We start from the raw sequence: 23,846 nt of genomic DNA, 5'->3' as shown, positions 1-23,846 counted from the left end.
TGAAAAAATACAACACCTGGACAAAAAAAGACAACAAGCCAAACAACAATTTTAAAACAATACATAGAAAACGCAGATGTAGCATTCGTCGTGTTATTCACAAGGTAAAAATCAGGTTTTGACAGAAAAAAGGTTTAATTCTAGAATTTTTAAGCTCCTGGGAGGTGTATATCCTTAACACTTTACATGTCAAACTATCTCTATGATTTTTACTTCTGTGCAATTGCGTCTTTGTCTACTGACAACTTTTTTTTTCAATTTCAATACACACACTTAAAAATATTTACTGTGTATTATCCTTTCGTTTATATCTTTCGTGTAACTAATTACAATATACTTATCTATTTGGTACATAACACTTACTACGCACTGAAACAATAAAAATAAAAATGCAATCTTAAATAAGTATAAGGAAACATCACTTTGTAAATATAGCCAACTATTGTTTTGAAGTGTTAATGATTTTTAGATAAAACTTTAAAGATGTGCTTATATCGAGTTACATGTATTTTATCTGTATCAATACAGTCCCAATAAAGGATAGTATGTGCAAAGCAATACTATGAGGTTTGTACGAGTTTCAGTATTAACATTTGTTAGAGAAAATTAAATTATTGATGCAAACATCAAATTGTATTTGATATGCTTCTTGTAGCTAGACATACAAATGCAGGTTCATGCGGAGTTTCTTTACAATGAAAACAAAATTTTACAGAGTTCAGTTCATTTAATAATTAAATAAGTCCATGTGTTTAGTAGTTTTTGATATTTGTTGAATATTTTGATAGAAAAGAGTAGACCTCTCTTTATTAATTTTCTCTATCAACTAAGCTAACAATATCTTGATGGAAACATGTTTAACTGGTGATAAAATCTCATCAGTTCGATAGGACAGGCAAATCAACAACAAACTTGAAGAATTACATGGTCTCTTATCGATGTACGTCAATGAAGTAAATTATTTCTGATGTACATGTTTCACTTGCAATGCAAATCATAATTTCGTCAAAATGGCGTCATCTGGAATACGATACGATTGGTAAATTTGAGAATCAGACAACTGTAATTATAATTAAAGAACTAGGAAAACCTTGACATGTCGTAAGTGAGATAAGACCCATCAGCCTTAATTGTGACTGTAAAGTTATGTGATGTCGAATCAGCATGTTAGTGCTGAAAAATGGAAAAATGATGAATGAATAGTTGAAATTGTTTGTCACAGTTACTAGATGGAAAATGTCAATTCTTAAAAAATAAATAAAATAAGAAGCAGAACTTGTTCTTTCGGTTATATCCTTAATTTAAAGTTCACTGTGATATATGAGATATAAGCACACATTGACATGTGGTTTATTGATTTACAAGACATCATCGATATACTTAATTGTTTCATCAATGCCTTTCAGATAATTTTGAAATTAAAGTTTTAATTAGATATGACATATATAGCAGAAGGTGTACACCCTACAATGTTCAACTGTTTTATATTTAGAAATGTGGCATGAACAGCGGAATGACACTTCTATAATCTGTCGCAGTTTGATGTTGTATCACCTGTGTTACATAACTATGGAGATGTAATACATTTGCTAATAATATATCTCTGTACGGTTTTATAAACCAGGTTTTTAGCACCCAATTTAATTTTAATGAATGCATTTTCTGATTCCTTCGTTGAATTTTTTTATATAATAAGCAAGCATTGGTTTGTTGTAAGTTAATACAAGACGAGGAAATACATAAAATACGTTTTAAACACTTAATGCCAATGTAAAATACTTGTAAACACATTTTAAATCTATTTAAAAAACAAACAACAAACAACATAACTTCGAAATCATCATCAATCCCGAATAAACAAAATAAAACAATGTTAAGTTCAACTCGGATTTCACTTCTTCAATAATTATCACTTTAGTATTCCTTTTTCCTTAAGGATTCAAAAATATATTATTACTTTAAACCAACATACAAGATAACAGATAATTCAAAATGGAAAGTCCTTTACAAAATTGCAAATCAAAATCGTAAACACTTCAAACGTATAAAAACATTTGTTATATTCCTGACTTGGTACAATCTGACTTGGTACAATCATTTCTCATACGGAAATGAGGGAGTAAATTTGGTTTATAACTAATTTAATCTGTAATATCTATGACAGTCGCATATAATTCCCTTAAATTGACAACAATGTGTGGGCGAAACAAATATAATATGTTATAGGGGACCATTTTTTTCAATTCCAGTATAATAGATATAAACTGAAAATGTTCCCAAAAGACATTTTCAACAAGATACAATGGGCATTCGAAAATCTTAAAAACCAATGAAAAAATACAACACCTGGCCAAAAAAAGACAACAAGCCAAACAACAATACATAGAAAACTCAGATGTAGCAGTTGTGTTGTGTTACTCATGTAAACATCTTGCTGTTTGGGGAGTAAAATGTCCTCTGTGCTATTAGTATTCCGCAATCAAGTTATCATGAAAAGTCATTAGTTACCTGGTTGAAATTAGAAAATAAAACTAACAAACCTAATCAAACACTTCAAAAACTAAATCGAATGACAAGAAAATATCGTAAACATGGTATTTTCAATCATATCCAGCTGATATCATGATGATCATATTTTAATATTGCAGTATGTATCTAATGGTCAGTGTTTAGTATTTATTCTTTTATATCAGGTGTAGTATAGAACGATCAAATGATTGAGATACACAAAATGTATTTGTAAAACTCGTCTGTAGTAGATGACCGTTTTAAATGTTTTTCAATTACAATAGACGTAGATAATACTTACGTATATCTGTTTTCCCATCTGAAAGAAGAAACAGATCAATGGTGTCAGTTATATATGTATAAGTGAAAGATCTCTAAACAAACAGACCAGTATATTTGCTTCTGTTCAATGTGAATTGTGATATGTCGTTCATTATTGAGGACTGAGGTTGTTCATTGTTGTTCTGGAATTTTCAATCAAACAGACATCAATGGTTTATCAAGAACTGAGTATAGTATTGGACGACCTTTTTTCTAAATTATCCTCGCATCATACATGCTTCCACTTAAGACAGTCATCTATGCAAAATTGAGAATGGAAATGATGAATGTGTCAAAGAGACAAAAGCCAGACTTAAGACTAGAAAACAGCCGACGGCCATCAATGGGTCTGTAACACAGCGATAAAGTCCTGCAAGTTCTGTGAAAATAGACGTCATACTTATCTCCAATCACATTAATGAACTGAAATAAAATTGAAAAGACAAACAAAGACCAGAGGCTTCTGAATTTAGAAAGACGCAATAAAGCGGCGGCGTTAGAGAAGTTTAGTGAGATCTCAACTTTCCCTATGCTTAAATATCAAAGTATTTACAAGTTGGGAGGTAGAATTTTGCTCTTAAACACTCTTTCTGTTTTTTTGTTTTTTTTCATCAATGGGTTTAAAAGATTTCTGAAACATTGCAACCATCTACAATGTATGTGGCTTTAAATAAGAACAAATGACAGAAGTTGCATATTCGAAGACCAAACATATTCTGCACTTCATTGAAATTATGGAATAACCACGTTTTGTCTTCATACTTTGGATACGCCATATGATAAATATATACATCTTTGTGTCATGTCCATAGAAACAAGGAACTTACCCACACTTGTCGCATTTGTACAGGAATCCTCGTCGCTCTTTTGGGTTCACTTCCTGTTTGTAATCACTATAATGAGCAACACTAAGCTATTAATAACTGGTAGACACATAATCAGTGCAAAAATAGCAAACAGCATTTGAAATATATACAAGAGTCATATACCAAGTTAAAGAATCTCGAATTAATTGAAAAAATAATCTATAAGAAAGAAAAAAATCTGCTCACACCCAGACAGAGATACAATTGTTTACCAGGAAGATATATTGCTTAAATTCAGAGATGTTTCATATGGTTCAAAGTAGAACAGAAGCTGTTTACCCACCAATAGTATCACAATTCACCATTTGTTGTAAGTGGGGGTTGTCGTTACCTTATGATTAATTTCGACTTTTTATTTAATCTAATTGCTGTATGTCGTTTCTTTAAACCAAATCGGATGACATCATCAAAACAATATAAGAGTTTACACCAACAAGGAAACAATACATTAACGTCATTCTTTTTTATATTACAAATCCTTATAGAATTATTCCTCATTTGCATTCCCCTTTTCCCTCCTTTTCCCTGTCTTTCTTACAGACAATAAAAAGGTGAATGTAAGACGAACTATTTTAATTTAACCATTCATAAAACAGCATATTTGTAATCTCGTTTCAACTTGTTGAAGAACTATATACGATAAATCCAATCATTTTGTAATGACTGATAGTTCTCATATTATACAATTGAAACCCCTTGTACTAACTGCATCTCGATTCGGAAATGTGACTGAAAAAATCATTCACCCCATAAAGAAAAGTCGATTGTGAAAGTGACTACTACGATTGTAAATGTGAATGTTTAAGTGGTTGAACTCTTCATTGACAGTCGATTGCGAATAACTTTGTCAATCGATAATATGTTAAAAAGAGGTGAAAATATCACAACGAGGACAATTTCATATGAGGAAAGATATGACATACAAAGACTATTTACAAAAGGACAAACTACACTTAACAAAACATAATGACTTTGTTATGTTGTTGTAAAACAGTATGACGTCTTTTGATTATACGTGCCTCAATAGTCCAGATAATTGTGATGAATAACTTTAATATTTTGCTTATATCGTATAAGTTTAAAGAAGCTCTAAATTTTTCAACATTTTTAGACAAGCAGGCACATTTTGACGAGCAGTATATTTACGAAAATTAAATGCAACAAAATCTAAACATTATTGAAAATAATTTATGCTTCTAGTATGCGTTTGCATATCATAAGAAGATTTCTTAACTTAAATGCAATCGTGCTCGAGTCAGTGTGTTCTAACGTACGTAGTGGAAAAAAGAGGAGAAACATAAACCAGAGAGACATTCTAATTGATTTATCGAAATAAAATTAAACAGTGTACTGGTGTACGCGATTTATAAAACAAACATAATCAGAACCCTTGCAACGTCAAATGGTGAGGTATGCAAGAAGATAATGTGTAATTCACTCAAGCTGTATATACAAATATATTTCCCTACCTCTTTGGTGAAGGCAATTCTCTTTCTCTGTTCATGGTTTGTTGTGTACGCATTTCACTGATAAAAGAAAAACTGAAAGTTTTACATTTTTTTCTCAAAATGTTCTGTCAAGTGTCAGGCGTATGACAGTTGTTAACAAATAGTCCTTTTCTTTGTATGTTGGTGTTTGTTTTTGTAGCAGTACAGTGTTAATATTGTTCCGTTGCTTTCCACTTGTAATTAATGTGTTTCCCGTAGTTTTATTCGGATTTTTTTCAGTTTAATCGAATTATGACTATTGTAAAGCGGTATACTTCTATTGTCTTTATATATATTATAATATTGCATAAATGCATGAAATTAGAATAAAATTTCTAAATAACGAGAAAAACAGATATATCTGTATTAGTTTGAAAGCAAGTATTTTTGCATTTTGTACGTATTGTCATGGTTGGTACATATACATGTATCAATACAACTTAACATGTACACTGCCATATACCCCGTATTTATCCGCACATTGTGAAACCATAATATTAAACAATACATTTGTAAAGACCACATATTTGTATTTCATGAATTATCTCTTCGTCGTCTGTCATAGTATATCCAGACATAAGTTGATATTTAAAAAAACAACATAATTTTGATTTTGCAAAAATACGTGTCTTTTAGATACTATAAAATTGAGAATGAAAATGGGGAAAGAGACACCAACCCGACCATAGAACAGACAACAGCAGAAGGTCACCAACAGGTCTTCAATGCAACGAGAAATAATTGCACCCATAAGTGTCCTTCAGCTGGCCCCTAAACAAATATATACTGGTTCAGTGATAATGAATACCATACTAAACTCCAAATTGTACACAAGAAACTAAAAGTAAAAATAATACAAGACAAACAAAGGCCAGAGGCTCCTGATTTGTGACAGGCGCAAAAATGCGGCGGGATTAAACATGTTTGTGAGATCTCAACCCTCCCTCTTTACCTCTAGCCAATGCAGAAAAGTAAATGCATAACAATACGCAAATTAAAGTTCAAGAGAAGTCCGAGTCTGATGTCAGAAGATGTAAGCAAAGAAAATAAAAAAAATGACAATAATCAAAATAATATCAGACTACTAGCAGTTAACTGACATGCCAGCTCCGGACTTCAATTAAACTGATTGAAAACATATGTCTTCATCATATGAACATCAGGCACAATCCTCCCCGTGAGGGGTTTAGTATCATACCATCATAACATATATGAGAAGAGCATAACCCAACAACTGGTTTATTAATAATAAATGTGTTTAGTTCCAATTATGGTTAGATTGAAAAATGAATGACGACTACAAAATGCTCAATTATTTTTAGTAGAATTACCTGATTATGTAGTTACCAAACAGCTGTTTAACGTCGTTATCTGTTGCAGACTTAGCAGTATACTGTATGTTAGGAAATTCAGGTATAGGCTTTACCGTCAGCTTTGCGATGTAATCTGTAAGCTTATGTAAAGACTGCAACAATTTTCCATCGTTTCTTGTATTGTTGAGTTCATGTATTTTCTTGTCTAAGTCGCGACCTGCCTTCAAATCCATTTGAGTATCTTCCAATAGCTTTGTTAATTTGTATCTTTCCTTCCTGGATTGATCCTTGACCGATGCAATCTTCTCTGAGATACATTTATCAACCATAGATTTTATCTTTGTACCTTCTTCTGTAATAGCTTTGACTATTCCTTCCACCTTTACATCAAATGTCTTCAGACCTTCTTCTATTTGCTTCATATTTTTTGTTGCCTCATGCACCTTACTACGCAGGTCTGTTGTATTCGTCTCCCTCAGCTGTGATATGCTGTCGAGAAGTTTGGAAAAGGCATGCCCTGAGTGACTGTCAGTCACACAACTGTTACATACCGCTACGTTACAGGTATTACATACAAAACTTACGTCTTCATTGTGGTCTTTACATTTGGATTTACCTTCCGGTATAACATCAGAGGAAGACTGGAACTGGTGGTGCTTTGTCACTCTCTGCCGTTTATGAAAGCCTTTACAATTGTCACAAAAGTACTGTTCACACTCTAAGCAGTAATGAGATCCAGAGGCACTAACACATATCTCACATGATTTAGAGGCTGCCTGTCCCATTTTGTTACTCATCGTCTTCGATGTATAATACACTGGAACCAATTGCCAACACTGCTATCGAATTAAATCAATAACGAGTATATGTGTACGCTCTGTATTTAAATGTAACGCTGTAAAACATCAAACTTAATATATAGTTTGGATATGCAATGAACATTTACATACAATAATCATTTAAATGCCTATTGTATTATTGATCAATGTTCTGATTTATAGATACTAATATTTTTTGACTGGTGTTATTGACTGGTGTGTGTTATAACTATGGATGGCAACGCATAGTAAGACATAACAGATAAAGTAACATACTATTATGTGTTAAAAAAAAACCGTAATAATCTGAGTGTTGAATTTTATTTGTAAATAAACAATTTGCTTTGGACTTCAAATTTAGTTTATTGAAGGACTTTCTGTCTTATTTTTAAAATATACATTAAATTACAAAAAAAATAAATAAAATAGCTCTCGCCGCGTTATAGCAATTTTGTGAATATGCGGCATAAAGCATTTTGCAAATCAATCAATTAATCAATAAAAAACTATTTACGTATACATTGGCATACATTTTTGAGAAAATTGTATTTCGGTAAGTATAAAAAAGAAGATGTGGTATGATTGCCAATGCGACAGCTATCCACAAAAGACCAAAATGACACATACATTAACAAATATAGGTAACCGTATGGCCTTCAACAATGAGCAAAGCCCATACCGCAAAGTCAGCTATACAAGGCCCCGATAACACAATGTAAAACAATTCAAACGAGAAAACTAACGGCTTTATTTATTTTTAAAAATGAAAGAAAAAAACAAATATGTAACACATAAACAAACGACAACCACTGAATTACAGGCTCCTGACCTGGGACAGGCACATACATAAATAATGTGGCGGGGTTAAATATGTTAGCGGGATCCCAACCCTCCCCCCTATCCTGGGAAAGTGGTATAACAGTACAACATAAGAATTTGTAGCAGATCCTAAACCGATGTTACATACGACTAGACTGAATAGAAAACACATTTACATTCCATTTGTAATAAACGCGATTCCAAATGTTTTAGTAAATTTGAAGATTCAAAAATGCATCACAATGTAAATCCACATTACATTTTAAATTTAAAAAATCGCAAATATAACACAATAGGTAAATTTACAGTATATAAGACTATTTTGGTATTTAAAGATAAATGACCATGTAAACATGTAACCAGTGAGGTGAGACACAAATACAATTAATACGAAATATGTGATTGAATTCAGTTATAAGTCGACCAGTTGTGTCAATATCGAAGACATAACCAAGTAATGAAGTAGACCTTCAACATTCCATAATATTCTCAATCTCAGTGTCACGGTGGTATTTGGTGTCGCTTATCTAAGCGGACGAACCTAAATCGCCAAAATAAATTTTGCCAATAAGTATGACATTTTGATAAATATGTGAAATAGCTAGAGCTGTTATGAACAGCTTATGTATTTAATAGTATCTATATCTATTATGAAGCATCTTTAAGGCTTTGTAAGCAAATATTAAACAGTGTCAAATTTAACTACAGTTGTTTGTCAACCATACTACACTCAAACAAATGATGTATTTTATTAAATGTCAAAATGGTGCGTGTTGCTTTAAATTAGTGACAGAAACCCTGATTAGTCCACAGATAAACTATATATACAATAATAATATGATCAATAACTCCGATGTGAAGTTATTTAAATTAGTTAAGATTGCTAGATATTATAAAATTAAGTATATATGCTGTCTACAGCTATGTACGTTATCTATATTGATTTATCTAATTTGTAATAATTAATTAGAGATTATTAATCCCGATGACACGAAACTAATCCAAAATATACCGTATCATTTTTAATAAAACACACAAATCTGTACAACAGCGAGTGGAATTATCTATACGGTTAGTGATACAAAAGCTCACTGATTCATAAGTGAAATGAGTTACAGGACATGATCGATATATTTGAAAAATAGAAATCGTTACACAATGCATGTTGTTGGCCTAAGAAAAAGCCTTAATCCCCAGCTGCATTGAGTTAAATTCAACATCTTCTTCCAGGACATTTAAGAAAAAGAAAGAGTACTTTCCTTTTATTATTTGCTAAACAGTGTGTTTACAACTGGATCACTTGATATTTAAATAGAAAATACATGCCACAAAGTAATATTTTATGACAAAACGCATGAAATATAATTAAACAGTGGTTCAGGGTTTAAGTATGACAATGTGGTATAAAAATTACCATGGACTAGAGACAAGGACATACCTGACAACAAAGGCTATTATGAGCAAGGGTTCCTGCAGGGGATCCAGAAAAAACAACAGTTCTAGCTCCAAAATGTTGCAGTTACCTCGTGCAAATTTTTCAATGTGAGGATATGAGATACTTATGTATACACTTTTTCTTTTTCTTTTCAAATAAATCAAAAAAAAAAAGTTTTCTATTTTTTATTCAACAACAATATATCACATGCTGTTAACAGATTTCTTCACTGGTACAGCTAATTTAGTAAAGAGTTCTGTATGTTAATACCTTAAGACCAGGGTATCTTCAGGTAGTATATTTATAATTTTGTTAGTTTATATATACTGAGTGCCAATGAAAACGCAACACTTTTGTTTTTCCAAAAAATCTTATAATTTTTATTTTATTTATATTAGAACTTTGTATAGTTGGTGAAAATGACTTTTAAGACAATTTTCGACAACTTTACGGTTGAAGATTTTTGGAACAAATGCGAAGTAAGGGTTATTTTGAACGAACAAAAACCGAGTTCACCGCTTTTCAACATACGCACCATTTTCACGATTTTGTCATTTAAAGCTTGGCTAATGTCATGAATTTTCCCGCCCTTATTGTTAGGAAACTGCAATAAACATCTGAGTAAATGCCAGTACTTTCCGACAACCAGCGACATGCAGTTTTGGGCATGATCCAACGAAGCCTTTCACAGTATACAATTACGAGAAGACTGAAGTTGTAGCCTCTACAATAACCCAAATCATCCACAAATTCAACCAAAATTGCCACATCCCGGGGTACAAAAAGCAAGAAACGCTCAGCAAGACCGATACATTTGGCCTTTCACATATCCGATATCGATATGATGGCTGTCCAAAGGTCAAAGAGTTCAATGGTGGTCACGGTAGAACCTTTGGAGCAATTCAGTTGAAAGCACCATTTGCGCAGAAATTGTTTAAGAGCACCACAGTCTTTCCTTAGTGACATTTAAACGACCGTCTGGCATAAATATCGAATTCTGTAGACCAAAAACCATTCATTATGTACAAAAAACGTCAATGGTGGTTACATAGACATTTGGCACCCGCCTTGGCTAAAAGTCATGCTTTTCGCCGGATTTTGGTCCGATCGACCAAATTTTGCATCAGATTTGACATGTTTTAGACGATGAAAACCACCTCCAATATCATAAAGTCAGCTTGAGTTTGCTTTGCGGGACAAGTGGAATAACATTCCTCGGGATCACATTAAACGTCAGTGATGATCAATTCCACGGCGCTGTCGAGATTGCGCTGCACCACGGGGTTGTAACATTTTTTTTTAGGACTGTAAGTTGATGATTCGACATTGGATGTTTCGTTTACCTATTGCACCCGAAAGATGACAATAAAACATTTTTGTTTGATATCGATCTATTGTTAAATTGGTACATTTCTCTGTTCATGTTTTTGAATGATATTCTTTTTTCTATATATAAGATACTTAGACAACTAGTTAGTGCTGAAACCGGGTACTAATGTAAGATACTTAGACAACTAGTTCGTGCTGAAACCGGGTACTAATGTACGATACTTAGACAACTAGTTCGAGCTGAAACCGGGTACTAATGTAAGATACTTAGACAACTAGTTCGAGCTGAAACCGGGTACTAATGTACGATACTTAGACAACTAGTTCGTGCTGAAACCGGGTACTAATGTAAGATACTTATGACAACAAGTTCGAGCTGAAACCGGGTACTAATGTAAGATACTTAGACAACTAGTTCGTACTGAAACCGGGTACTAATGTAAGATACTTAGACAACTAGTTCGAGCTGAAACCGGGTACTAATGTACGATACTTAGACAACTAGTTCGAGCTGAAACCGGGTACTAATGTAAGACACTTAGACAACTAGTTCGAGCTGAAACCGGGTACTAATGTACGATACTTAGACAACTAGTTCGAGCTGAAACCGGGTACTAATGTAAGATACTTAGACAACTAGTTCGTGCTGTAACCGGGTACTAATGTAAGATACTTAGACAACTAGTTCGAGCTGAAACCGGGTACTAATGTAAGATACTTAGACAACTAGTTCGAGCTGAAACCGGGTACTAATGTACGATACTTAGACAACTAGTTCGTGCTGAAACCGGGTACTAATGTAAGATACTTAGACAACTAGTTCGAGCTGAAAATGGGTACTAACGTAAGATACTTAGACAACTAGTTCGAGCTGAAACCGGGTACTAATGTAAGATACTTAGACAACTAGTTCGTGCTGAAACCGGGTACTAATGTACGATACTTAGACAACTAGTTCGTGCTGAAACCGGGTACTAATGTAAGATACTTAGACAACTAGTTGGTACTGAAACCGGGTACTAATGTAAGATACTTAGACAACTAGTTCAAGCTGAAACCGGGTACTAATGTACGATACTTAGACAACTAGTTCGAGCTGAAACCGGGTACTAATGTAAGACACTTAGACAACTAGTTCGAGCTGAAACCGGGTACTAATGTACGATACTTAGACAACTAGTTCGAGCTGAAACCGGGTACTAATGTAAGATACTTAGACAACTAGTTCGTGCTGTAACCGGGTACTAATGTAAGATACTAAGACAACTAGTTCGAGCTGAAACCGGGTACTAATGTAAGATACTTAGACAACTAGTTCGAGCTGAAACCGGGTACTAATGTACGATACTTAGACAACTAGTTCGTGCTGAAACCGGGTACTAATGTAAGATACTTAGACAACTAGTTCGAGCTGAAAACGGGTACTAACGTAAGATACTTAGACAACTAGTTCGTGCTGAAACCGGGTACTAATGTAAGATACTTAGACAACTAGTTCGTGCTGAAACCGGGTACTAATGTACGATACTTAGACAACTAGTTCGTGCTGAAACCGGGTACTAATGTAAGATACTTAGACAACTAGTTCGTGCTGAAAACGGGTACTAACGTAAGATCCTTAGACAACTAGTTCGTACTGAAACCGGGTACTAATGTACGATACTTAGACAACTAGTTCGTGCTGAAACCGGGTACTATTGTAAGATACTTAGACAACTAGTTCGAGCTGAAACCGGGTACTAATGTACGATACTTAGACAACTAGTTCGTGCTGAAACCGGGTAAATGTAAGATACTTAGACAAATGGTTCGTGCTGAAACCCGGTACTAATGTACGATACTTAGACAACTAGTTCGTGCTGAAACCGGGTACTAATGTAAGATACTTAGACAACTAGTTCGTGCTGAAACCGGGTACTAATGTAAGATACTTAGACAACTAGTTAGTGCTGAAACCGGGTACTAATGTAAGATACTTAGACAACTAGTTCGTTCTGAAACCGGGTACTAATGTAAGATACTTAGACAACTAGTTCGTGCTGAAACCGGGTACTAATGTAAGATACTTAGACAACTAGTTCGTGCTGAAACCGGGTACTAATGTAAGATTCTTAGACAACTAGGACGTACTGAAACCGGGTACTAATGTAAGATACTTAGACAACTAGTTCGTACTGAAACCGGGTACTAATGTAAGATACTTAGACAACTAGATCGTGCTGAAACCGGGTACTAATGTAAGATACTTAGACAACTAGTTCGTGCTGAAACCGGGTACTAATGTAAGCTACTTAGACAACTAGTTCGTACTGAAACCGGGTACTAATGTAAGATACTTAGACAACTAGTTCGTGCTGAAACCGGGTACTAATGTAAGATACTTAGACAACTAGTTCGTGCTGAAACCGGGTACTAATGTAAGATACTTAGACAACTAGTTCGTGCTGAAACCGGGTACTAATGTAAGCTTCTTAGACAACTAGTTCGTGCTGAAACCGGGTACTAATGTAAGCTACTTAGACAACTAGTTCGTGCTGAAACCGGGTACTAATGTAAGATACTTAGACAACTAGTTCGAGCTGAAACCGGGTACTAATGTAAGATACTTAGACAACTAGTTCGTGCTGAAACCGGGTACTAATGTAAGCTACTTAGACAACTAGTTCGTGCTGAAACCGGGTACTAATGTAAGATACTTAGACAACTAGTTCGAGCTGAAACCGGGTACTAATGTAAGCTACTTAGACAACTAGTTCGTGCTGAAACCGGGTACTAATGTAAGATACGTAGACAACTAGTTCGTGCTGAAACCGGGTACTAATGTAAGATACTTAGACAACTAGTTCGTGCTGAAACCGGGTACTAATGTAAGATACTTAGACAACTAGTTCGTGCTGAAACCGGGTACTAATGTAAGATACTTAGACAACTAGTTAGTGCTGAAACCGGGTACTAATGTACGATACTAAGACAACTAGTTCGTGCTGAAACCGGGTACTAATGTAAGATACTTATGACAACTAGTTCGAGCTGAAACCGGGTACTAATGTAAGATAATTAGATAACTAGTTAGTACTGAAACCGGGTACTAATGTAAGATACTTAGACAACTAGTTCGTGCTGAAACCGGGTACTAATGTACGATACTTAGACAACTAGTTCGTGCTGAAACCGGGTACTAATGTAAGATACTTAGACAACTAGTTCGTACTGAAACCGGGTACTAATGTAAGATAACTTAGACAACTAGTTCGTGCTGAAACCGGGTACTAATGTAAGATACTTAGACAACTAGTTCGAGCTGAAAACGAGTACTAATGTAAGATCCTTAGACAACTAGTTCGTACTGAAACCGGGTACTAATGTAAGATACTTAGACAACTAGTTCGTACTGAAACCGGGTACTAATGTAAGATACTTAGACAACTCTTTCGTACTGAAACCGGGTACTAATGTACGATACTTAGACAACTAGTTCGTGCTGAAACCGGGTACTAATGTAAGATACTTAGACAACTAGTTCGTACTGAAACCGGGTACTAATGTAAGATACTTAGACAACTAGTTCGTGCTGAAACCGGGTACTAATGTACGATAGTTAGACAACTAGTTCGAGCTGAAACCGGATACTAATGTAAGATACTTAGACAACTAGTTCGTACTGCAACCGGGTACTAATGTACGATACTTAGACAACTAGTTCATTCTGAAACCGGGTACTAATGTACGATACTTAGACAACTAGTTCGTGCTGAAACCGGGTACTAATGTAAGATACTTAGACAACTAGTTCGTACTGAAACCGGGTACTAATGTACGATACTTAGACAACTAGTTCGTGCTGAAACTGGGTACTAATGTAAGATACTTATGACAACTAGTTCGACCTGAAACCGGGTACTAATGGAAGATACTTAGACAACTAGTTCGTACTGAAACCGGGTACTAATGTAAGATACTTAGACAACTAGTTCGAGCTGAAACCGGGTACTAATGTACGATACTTAGACAACTAGTTCGAGCTGAAACCGGGTACTAATGTAAAATACTTAGACAACTAGTTTGAGCTGAAACCGGGTACTTATGTACGATACTTAGACAACTAGTTCGTGCTGAAACCGGGTACTAATGTAAGATACTTAGACAACTAGTTCGTGCTGAAACCGGGTACTAATGTACGATACTTAGACAACTAGTTCGTGCTGAAACCGGGTACTAATGTAAGATACTTAGACAACTAGTTCGTGCTGAAACCGGGTACTAATGTAAGATACTTAGACAACTAGTTCGAGCTGAAACCGGGTAAATGTAAGCTACTTAGACAACTAGTTCGTGCTGAAACCGGGTACTAATGTAAGATACTTATGACAACTAGTTCGTGCTGAAACCGGGTACTAATGTAAGATACTTAGACAACTAGTTCGTGCTGAAACCGGGTACTAATGTAAAATACTTAGACAACTAGTTCGAGCTGAAACCGGGTTCTAATGTAAGATACTTAGACAACTAGTTCGTACTGAAACCGGGTACTAATGTAAGATACTTATGACAACTAGTTCGAGCTGAAACCGGGTACTAATGTAAGATACTTAGACAACTAGTTCGTACTGAAACCGGGTACTAATGTAAGATACTTAGACAACTAGTTCGTGCTGAAACCGGGTACTAATGTAAGATACTAAGACAACTAGTTCGTAATGAAACCGGGTACTAATGTAAGATACTTAGACAACTAGTTCGTACTGAAACCGGGTACTAATGTAAGATACTTAGACAACTAGTTCGTACTGAAACCGGGTACTAATGTAAGATACTTAGACAACTAGTTCGTACTGAAACCGGGTACTAATGTAAGATACTTAGACAACTAGTTCGTACTGAAACCGGGTACTAATGTAAGATACTTAGACAACTAGTTCGTGCTGAAAACGGGTACTAATGTAAGATACTTAGACAACTAGTTCGTGCTGAAACCGGGTACTAATGTACGATACTTAGACAACTAGTTCGTGCTGAATCCGGGTACTAATGTAAGATACTTAGACAACTAGTTCGTGCTGAAACCGGGTACTAATGTAAGATACTTAGACAACTAGTTCGTGCTGAAACCGGGTACTAATGTAAGCTACTTAGACAACTAGTTCGTGCTGAAACCGGGTACTAATGTAAGCTACTTAGACAACTAGTTCGTGCTGAAACCGGGTACTAATGTAAGCTACTTAGACAACTAATTCGTACTGAAACCGGGTACTAATGTAAGATACTTAGACAACTAGTTCGTGCTGAAACCGGGTACTGATGTAAGATACTTAGACAACTAGTTCATGCTGAAACCAGGTACTAATGTAAGATACTTAGACAACTAGTTCGTGCTGAAACCGGGTACTAATGTAAGATACTTAGACAACTAGTTCGTGCTGAAACCGGGTACTAATGTAAGATACTTAGACAACTAGTTCGTGCTGAAACCGGGTACTAATGTACGATACTTAGACAACTAGTTCGAGCTGAAACCGGGTACTAATGTACGATACTTAGACAACTAGTTCGTGCTGAAACCGGGTACTAATGTAAGATACTTAGACAACTAGTTCGTGCTGAAACCGGGTAATAATGTAAGATACTTAGACAACTAGTTCGTGCTGAAACCGGGTACTAATGTAAGATACTTAGACAACTAGTTCGAGCTGAAACCGGGTACTAATGTAAGATACTTAGACAACTAGTTCGTGCTGAAACCGTGTACTAATGTACGATACTTAGACAACTAGTTAGTGCTGAAACCGGGTACTAATGTACGATACTTAGACAACTAGTTCGTGCTGAAACCGGGTACTAATGTAAGATACTTAGACAACTAGTTCGTGCTGAAACCGGGTACTAATGTAAGATACTTAGACAACTAGTTCGAGCTGAAACCGGGTAAATGTAAGCTACTTAGACAACTAGTTCGTGCTGAAACCGGGTACTAATGTAAGATACTTATGACAACTAGTTCGAGCTGAAACCGGGTACTAATGTAAGATACTTAGACAACTAGTTCGTGCTGAAACTGGGTACTTATGTAAAATACTTAGACAACTAGTTCGAGCTGAAACCGGGTTCTAATGTAAGATACTTAGACAACTAGTTCGTACTGAAACCGGGTACTAATGTAAGATACTTATGACAACTAGTTCGAGCTGAAACCGGGTACTAATGTAAGATACTTAGACAACTAGTTCGTACTGAAACCGGGTACTAATGTAAGATACTTAGACACCTAGTTCGTGCTGAAACCGGGTACTAATGTAAGATACTTAGACAACTAGTTCGTACTGAAACCGGGTACTAATGTAAGATACTTAGACAACTAGTTCGTACTGAAACCGGGTACTAATGTAAGATACTTAGACAACTAGTTCGTGCTGAAACCGGGTACTAATGTAAGGTACTTAGACAACTAGTTCGTGCTGAAACCGGGTACTAATGTAAGATACTTAGACAAATAGTTCGTGCTGAAACCGGGCACTAATGTAAAATACTTAGACAACTAGTTCGAGCTGAAACCGGGAACTAATGTAAGATACTTAGACAACTAGTTCGTACTGAAACCGGGTACTAATGTAAGATACTTATAACAACTAGTTCGAGCTGAAACCGGGTACTAATGTAAGATACTTAGACAACTAGTTCGTGCTGAAACCGGGTACTAATGTAAGATATTTAGACAACTAGTTCGTACTGAATCCGGGTACTAATGTAAGATACTTAAACAACTAGTTCGTACTGAATCCGGGTACTAATGTAAGATACTTAGACAACTAGTTCATGCTGAAACCGGGTACTAATGTAAGATACTTAGACAACTAGTTCGTGCTGAAACCGGGTACTAATGTACGATACTTAGACAACTAGTTCGTGCTGAAACCGGGTACTAATGTAAGATACTTAGACAATTAGTTCGTGCTGAAACCGGGTACTAATGTAAGATACTTAGACAACTAGTTCGTGCTGAAACCGGGTACTAATGTAAGCTACTTAGACAACTAGTTCGTGCTGAAACCGGGTACTAATGTAAGCTACTTAGACAACTAGTTCGTACTGAAACCGGGTACTAATGTAAGCTACTTAGACAACTAGTTCGTGCTGAAACCGGGTACTAATGTAAGATACTTAGACAACTAGTTCGTGCTGAAACCGGGTACTAATGTAAGCTACTTAGACAACTAGTTCGTGATGAAACCGGGTACTAATGTAAGATACTTAGACAACTAGTTCGTGCTGAAACCGGGTACTAATGTAAGCTACTTAGACAACTAGTTCGTGCTGAAACCGGGTACTAATGTAAGATACGTAGACAACTAGTTCGTGCTGAAACCGGGTACTAATGTAAGATACTTATGGCAACTAGTTCGTACTGAAACCGGGTACTAATGTAAGATACTTAGACAACTAGTTCGTACTGAAACCGGGTACTAATGTAAGATACTCAGACAACTAGTTCGTGCTGAAACCAGGTACTAATGTAAAATACTTAGACAACTAGTTCGAGCTGAAACCGGGTACTAATGTAAGATACTTAGACAACTAGTTCGTACTGAAACCGGGTACTAATGTAAGATACTTAGACAACTAGTTCGTGCTGAAACCGGGTACTAATGTAAGATACTTAGACAACTAGTTCGTACTGAAACCGGGTACTAATGTAAGATACTTATGACAACTAGTTCGAGCTGCAACCGGGTACTAATGTAAGATACTTAGACAACTAGTTCGTACTGAAACCGGGTACTAATGTAAGATACTTAGACAACTAGTTCGTGCTGAAACCGGGTACTAATGTAAGATACTTAGACAACTAGTTCGTACTGAAACCGGGTACTAATGTAAGATACTTAGACAACTAGTTCGTACTGAAACCGGGTACTAATGTAAGATACTTAGACAACTAGTTCGTGCTGAAACCGGGTACTAATGTAAGATACTTAGACAACTAGTTCGTGCTGAAACCGGGTACTAATGTAAGATACGTAGACAACTAGTTCGTGCTGAAACCGGGTACTAATGTAAGATACGTAGACAACTAGTTCGTGCTGAAACCGGGTACTAATGTACGATACTTAGACAACTAGTTCGTGCTGAAACCGGGTACTAATGTAAGATACTTAGACAACTAGTTCGTGCTGAAACCGGGTACTAATGTAAGATACTTAGAGAACTAGTTCGTGCTGAAACCGGGTACTAATGTAAGATACTTAAACAACTAGTTCGAGCTGAAACCGGGTACTAATGTAAGCTGCTTAGACAACTAGTTCGTACTGAAACCGGGTACTAATGTAAGATACTTAGACAACTAGTTCGTGCTGAAACCAGGTACTAATGTAAGCTACTTAGACAACTAGTTCGTGCTGAAACCGGGTACTAATGTAAGATACTTAGACAACTAGTTCGAGCTGAAACCGGGTACTAATGTAAGATACGTAGACAACTAGTTCGTGCTGAAACCGGGTACTAATGTAAGATACTTATGACAACTAGTTCGTGCTGAAACCGGGTACTAATGTAAGATACTTATGACAACTAGTTCGTACTGAAACCGGGTACTAATGTAAGATACTTAGACAACTAGTTCGTACTGAAACCGGGTACTAATGTAAGATACTTTGACAACTAGTTCGTGCTGAAACCGGGTACTAATGTAAGATACTTAGACAACTAGTTCGTGCTGAAACCGGGTACTAATGTACGATACTTAGACAACTAGTTCGAGCTGAAACCGGGTACTAATGTAAGATACTTAGACAACTAGTTCGTACTGAAACCGGGTACTAATGTAAGATACTTAGACAGTTCGTACTGAAACCGGGTACTAATGTAAGATACTTAGACAACTAGTTCGTGCTGCTCAGTCTTCTTTGTTGAGTTTTGTATACTGTTGTTTGCCTTTTGGTCCTTTTATTGTTTTGCCATGCATTGTTAGTTTATTTCGAAGTATTTTAAAATAAAAGAATCGATTAAATATGTATGTGACATGGTCCCAATTGTTAACGTAGTATAATTCTAGAAGTGTCTATTTTCATCGAATTATACAATATTCCTTAATATCCGGGCTTAATCGGAACTCACGTTAAAGTAGAAACCACTTAACTGGTCGAGATTTTTCACTAAACACTTCAAAATGTTGTAGAAGCCATAAAGTCACCTCCGAACTTGATGTTAAGTGATTTGTTTAATAAATAACTGAACATGCATGGGAGGTCTCTGGATTACCGCAACAGCGAAGAGAAGAATTCCGCATTATACATACCTTTGAATTTCTCTTTTCCGCCGTTGCAGAGGTCTAGATGGATCAACTGAACAGAACTTGATGCCAATTTTCAGAGGAACATCGGTGACTGGTTCATCAAGATGAAGTTGTTCATATCCCTCCACTCGTAAATTAAACTTTGAGTAAATGGACGGTAGCAGTATACTTTTGTCTTCCTCGCCTGTAAACAATACTTTTTTATAAAAAGGTTAAGCTATAAGTAACATGCATAAGGTGAACACAAGGTTGATGTAACGTATCGTAAATCGTGCCATAAATGCAGATGTTATGCAGGCATTCACTTATATACTGATATTGGTATTGTGTTTATCGATGACGATACGGTAGTGACATAATTAGAATGAGGAATGATGAGTTCACTTCAAACAATTAGAAAGCATATATCTTATTGCAAAATTACAAATTTCAAATATAAACCAATGTGAGTATTTAAGTTCTGGCGTTTTATAGGAATAGATAGATTGTTTTTTTTTTAAATAAGATCCAAAATAGTCTAAACATAAAGTTGCTGTCTGATCTGCGTGTATCCTATATCTTGGTATAGTAATTGCAAACCGCAAATTAAACTACAAATACAAATTATTATTACTTATTGAATTAGGGCATATCTGTGGAAAAGATGATCGTTCCTTCCTGCCACATACTCGGTATGGATTGGGTATTCTTTGCTGCCGGCAACTTGAACCATGACCTTCTGTGTAGGATATCTTGAGGCGGTCAGTCATCTGTTTAAGCGGTGATATGATGTAGTTTGTCTTAGCATCTTGAAACAATTTGTTGTCGACGTTCGTTGGGGTGACTTGCACAAGTACCTAACGAAGAAAATAATTAAATAAAGTAGGAAAAGATAGTCAAAACAAACCATGATACATTCCTTTCTAAATAGTTCAAATTTTTCTCAGACACTATTCTAAAATAATACTGGACATTTGGATTCATCTGACATACAATATCTTGACAAAAAATGTGAAACAGGGCGTAGATAACTTTTTTCCCTTTTATGTTTAATACGTTTTAAACCATGAACAATCTCTATTTGAAAGTCTAGTTTTTAGTCTAGGATCTGCTTACCCTTCCGGAGCACCTGAGATCACCCCTAGTTTTTTGGTGGGGTTCATGTTGTTTATTCTTTAGTTTTCTATGTTGTGTCGTGTGTGCTGTTGTTTGTTTGTCCTTTTCATTTTTAGCCATGGCGTTGTCAGTTTGTTTTAGATTTATGAGTTTGACTGTCCCTTTGGTATCTTTCGTCCCTCTTTTTTTAAAAGTCGATTGGAAGTAATAACACATAAATGAAGTAAACTGATTAAAAAGTGTTTTTCAGAACTGATCAAATTGCAGTTTTTACACTGATGAAACAACCAATTATTAATTTACTATAAAATATTTACTGGACGGGCGTCTTCGCTAACAATCGGCATATATATTTCAAACCCAGCCAGATAAAAGCTATGACTTCTTTGTGATGGTAAAAGTTGACCATGCTCCATCCACCAGTTTACGTTTGGTACTTGGAAGGGGACAGTTTTACCACGAAATAACATAGAAAGGTCTAGCCAAGAATAGTCACCAGTTGTGTTCGTCCGTTTTGTTGACACTGTTATAAATTTCAATTCCTCGTGACATTCACTGTCTCTTAATGCTAATAACCTGTCAATATCGGTAGCCAATCCGTTACATAACTGTGGCTTTCGTCCCTGTTTATATTCCAAAATGTTACACAGCATTTGCACGTTAGTTGTCTGTAATATATTGTACGACATCGACGAAACTGCTACTAATGTTTTAATAGTGTCAATGGATAAACCACTTGGATGTTGGGCTTTTGGACCATTTCCGAGAATTTTGGAGCTTTGTATTTGTGTTAAGCTTCGCATTAAATTTGCCATTGTTTCCATGAGGTCAAACTGAAGGTCGTATACTTCTTCTTGTGTTGCTACCAATTGTGCGGCGGTTATTTTAGCTTCACGACACCTGCCAGTTGTACCCGCAATTCCTCTTATTGCATTTGCATGAACACTACCCGTAGAGGCAATACCCTCGCATATTTCTTCAATAAATAGTTCCCAGTAAGACCCTAGTTTAGCTAGATCATCTTTTGTAACTTGAGGGGAATAGTCATTGTACTCTCTCAAGAAGTTGGACTGCATTGTTTCAAACCCATTTTCAGATGACTCTACAATCTTCATAGCATTATTCATAATATTGCCAACATTCTTTATCATCTTCTCATTTTTTGCCAGTTTTGTTGCAATTTTAGTGCTGTAATCCACAAGCTTATGGAAATGGACTGCACTACCAATAGCATGAGTTAGAAGTCTGGATGCTTCCGCTATTTCTGTCGCGGACTCCAAAATATCATCGGCATTCCCACTATCAGCCAGCCATTTAAATGGATTTCCAGCCATTGCCACTCGTATTGCCATCTTTGCTACGGCTTGAGCTAAATCTGCCGCAACAGTACCTATGTAAAGCCCCAGTAATGTTGTTAGTTTTCCTTTGATATCTTCTACATAATTGTTAAATCTCGTCTGATAATCTTCAATTCTGCCTTTGAGATATCCAACGTCTGCTTTTAGCTTGCCTTTTTGGTACGTAGCTACTGTCTTAAAGTATTTTTACCCAGTTGTTGAAATCGGTGTTGTACATCATTCTTAATATCCATAGCAACGACTTGAAGACTAACAGCGTTCTTCTCTGCAAGCTCTTTTATTTGAGATACTTTTAAGTTTTTTATATATTCCCGAAAGTCAATATCTGAAACCAAGAATTTACGGGGTAAAACATCAGCGTTACCTTTACCATAGGTTTGAAGGTACAAACGGAGTTCGTTAAATACCTTCGCGCATGAGCAGATCAACCATTTGAATGATGGGAATGGTGCATTGTAATCACATGGTAAATACTGACTTTTTGGAAGTATCTTTAGCAGTTTGACGGCTAGCGTTAAGTCGTTGGCTTTAAAGTCGTCATACATTTGAAAAAAGATGCTAAGTATTCCTGTTTTGACAGCTTCTTCTCTTGTGCCTGTGTCAAATAGATTAACAATATTTGTCGGCATTTTTACCCTCATACTATAGAAGTTGATGTACGCTGCACTTTTAAAGAACTTAAAGTTTGATGAACTCGTTCGCCATTCGGTTTGGGGAACAGTATTGCATAGATTTGTCATTGAATCTACCAAGTCTAGAACCGGTTCTAGTCTACAGATAGGCTCTGTTTCTCTAAAGTCGCAAATCTTCTTCACTTCTTGACGTAGATTTTGTGCCACTGTTTTGTCCAACGGTTTTGACCAAGTGCAGAAATTTCTCCGGGAGAGTAGATTCTTACTCCATTTAGCTACATACTCCCACTGAGATGTCGGACGAGGCGAGTTAACATCCACTGGGCCACAATTAAGATTTAGAAAGACTCGGTCCATGTACCACGTCGACAGAAGCACTGTATACATATACCACGAATCTTTGAATCCGGTCCCAATGTTACTTTCAAGTCTTCTTAGATCATCAATCACGTGGTTTCCAATGGTTGTTATCCTGTGGTAAGCACATTTAGGGGACGAACTGTCCATGAATGTGCATATCTTTCCGGCCTCTTCCATTCTTTTTACTGTGTGGAATGTTTCCGAAGATATTCTTGCCTA

At 35.9% G+C, this 23,846-nt stretch overlaps 2 protein-coding genes across 2 annotated transcripts in view; both read right to left on the bottom strand.

Annotated features, from left to right (window-relative positions):
* Positions 1-23,846, bottom strand: part of LOC143052841 (uncharacterized) — a 116,901-nt gene that overhangs the window by 92,006 nt on the left and 1,049 nt on the right. The gene's annotated exons all lie outside the window — the stretch shown is intronic.
* On the bottom strand, positions 2,806-6,932 carry LOC143050917 (uncharacterized). Its single transcript, XM_076224020.1, has 4 exons — positions 6,514-6,932; positions 5,165-5,221; positions 3,657-3,722; positions 2,806-2,827 (listed from the first exon to the last, which is right to left on the bottom strand). The coding sequence occupies exons 1-4, from the start codon at positions 6,915-6,917 to the stop codon at positions 2,806-2,808; spliced, it is 549 nt and encodes a 182-aa protein (XP_076080135.1). The 5' UTR covers positions 6,918-6,932.

Source organism: Mytilus galloprovincialis, chromosome 11 (assembly GCF_965363235.1).
Source record: "Mytilus galloprovincialis chromosome 11, xbMytGall1.hap1.1, whole genome shotgun sequence".
NCBI lineage: Eukaryota > Metazoa > Mollusca > Bivalvia > Mytilida > Mytilidae > Mytilus > Mytilus galloprovincialis.
The sequence above is the reverse complement of the archived record's forward strand: the minus strand, read 5'-3'. Positions and strand labels throughout refer to the sequence as shown.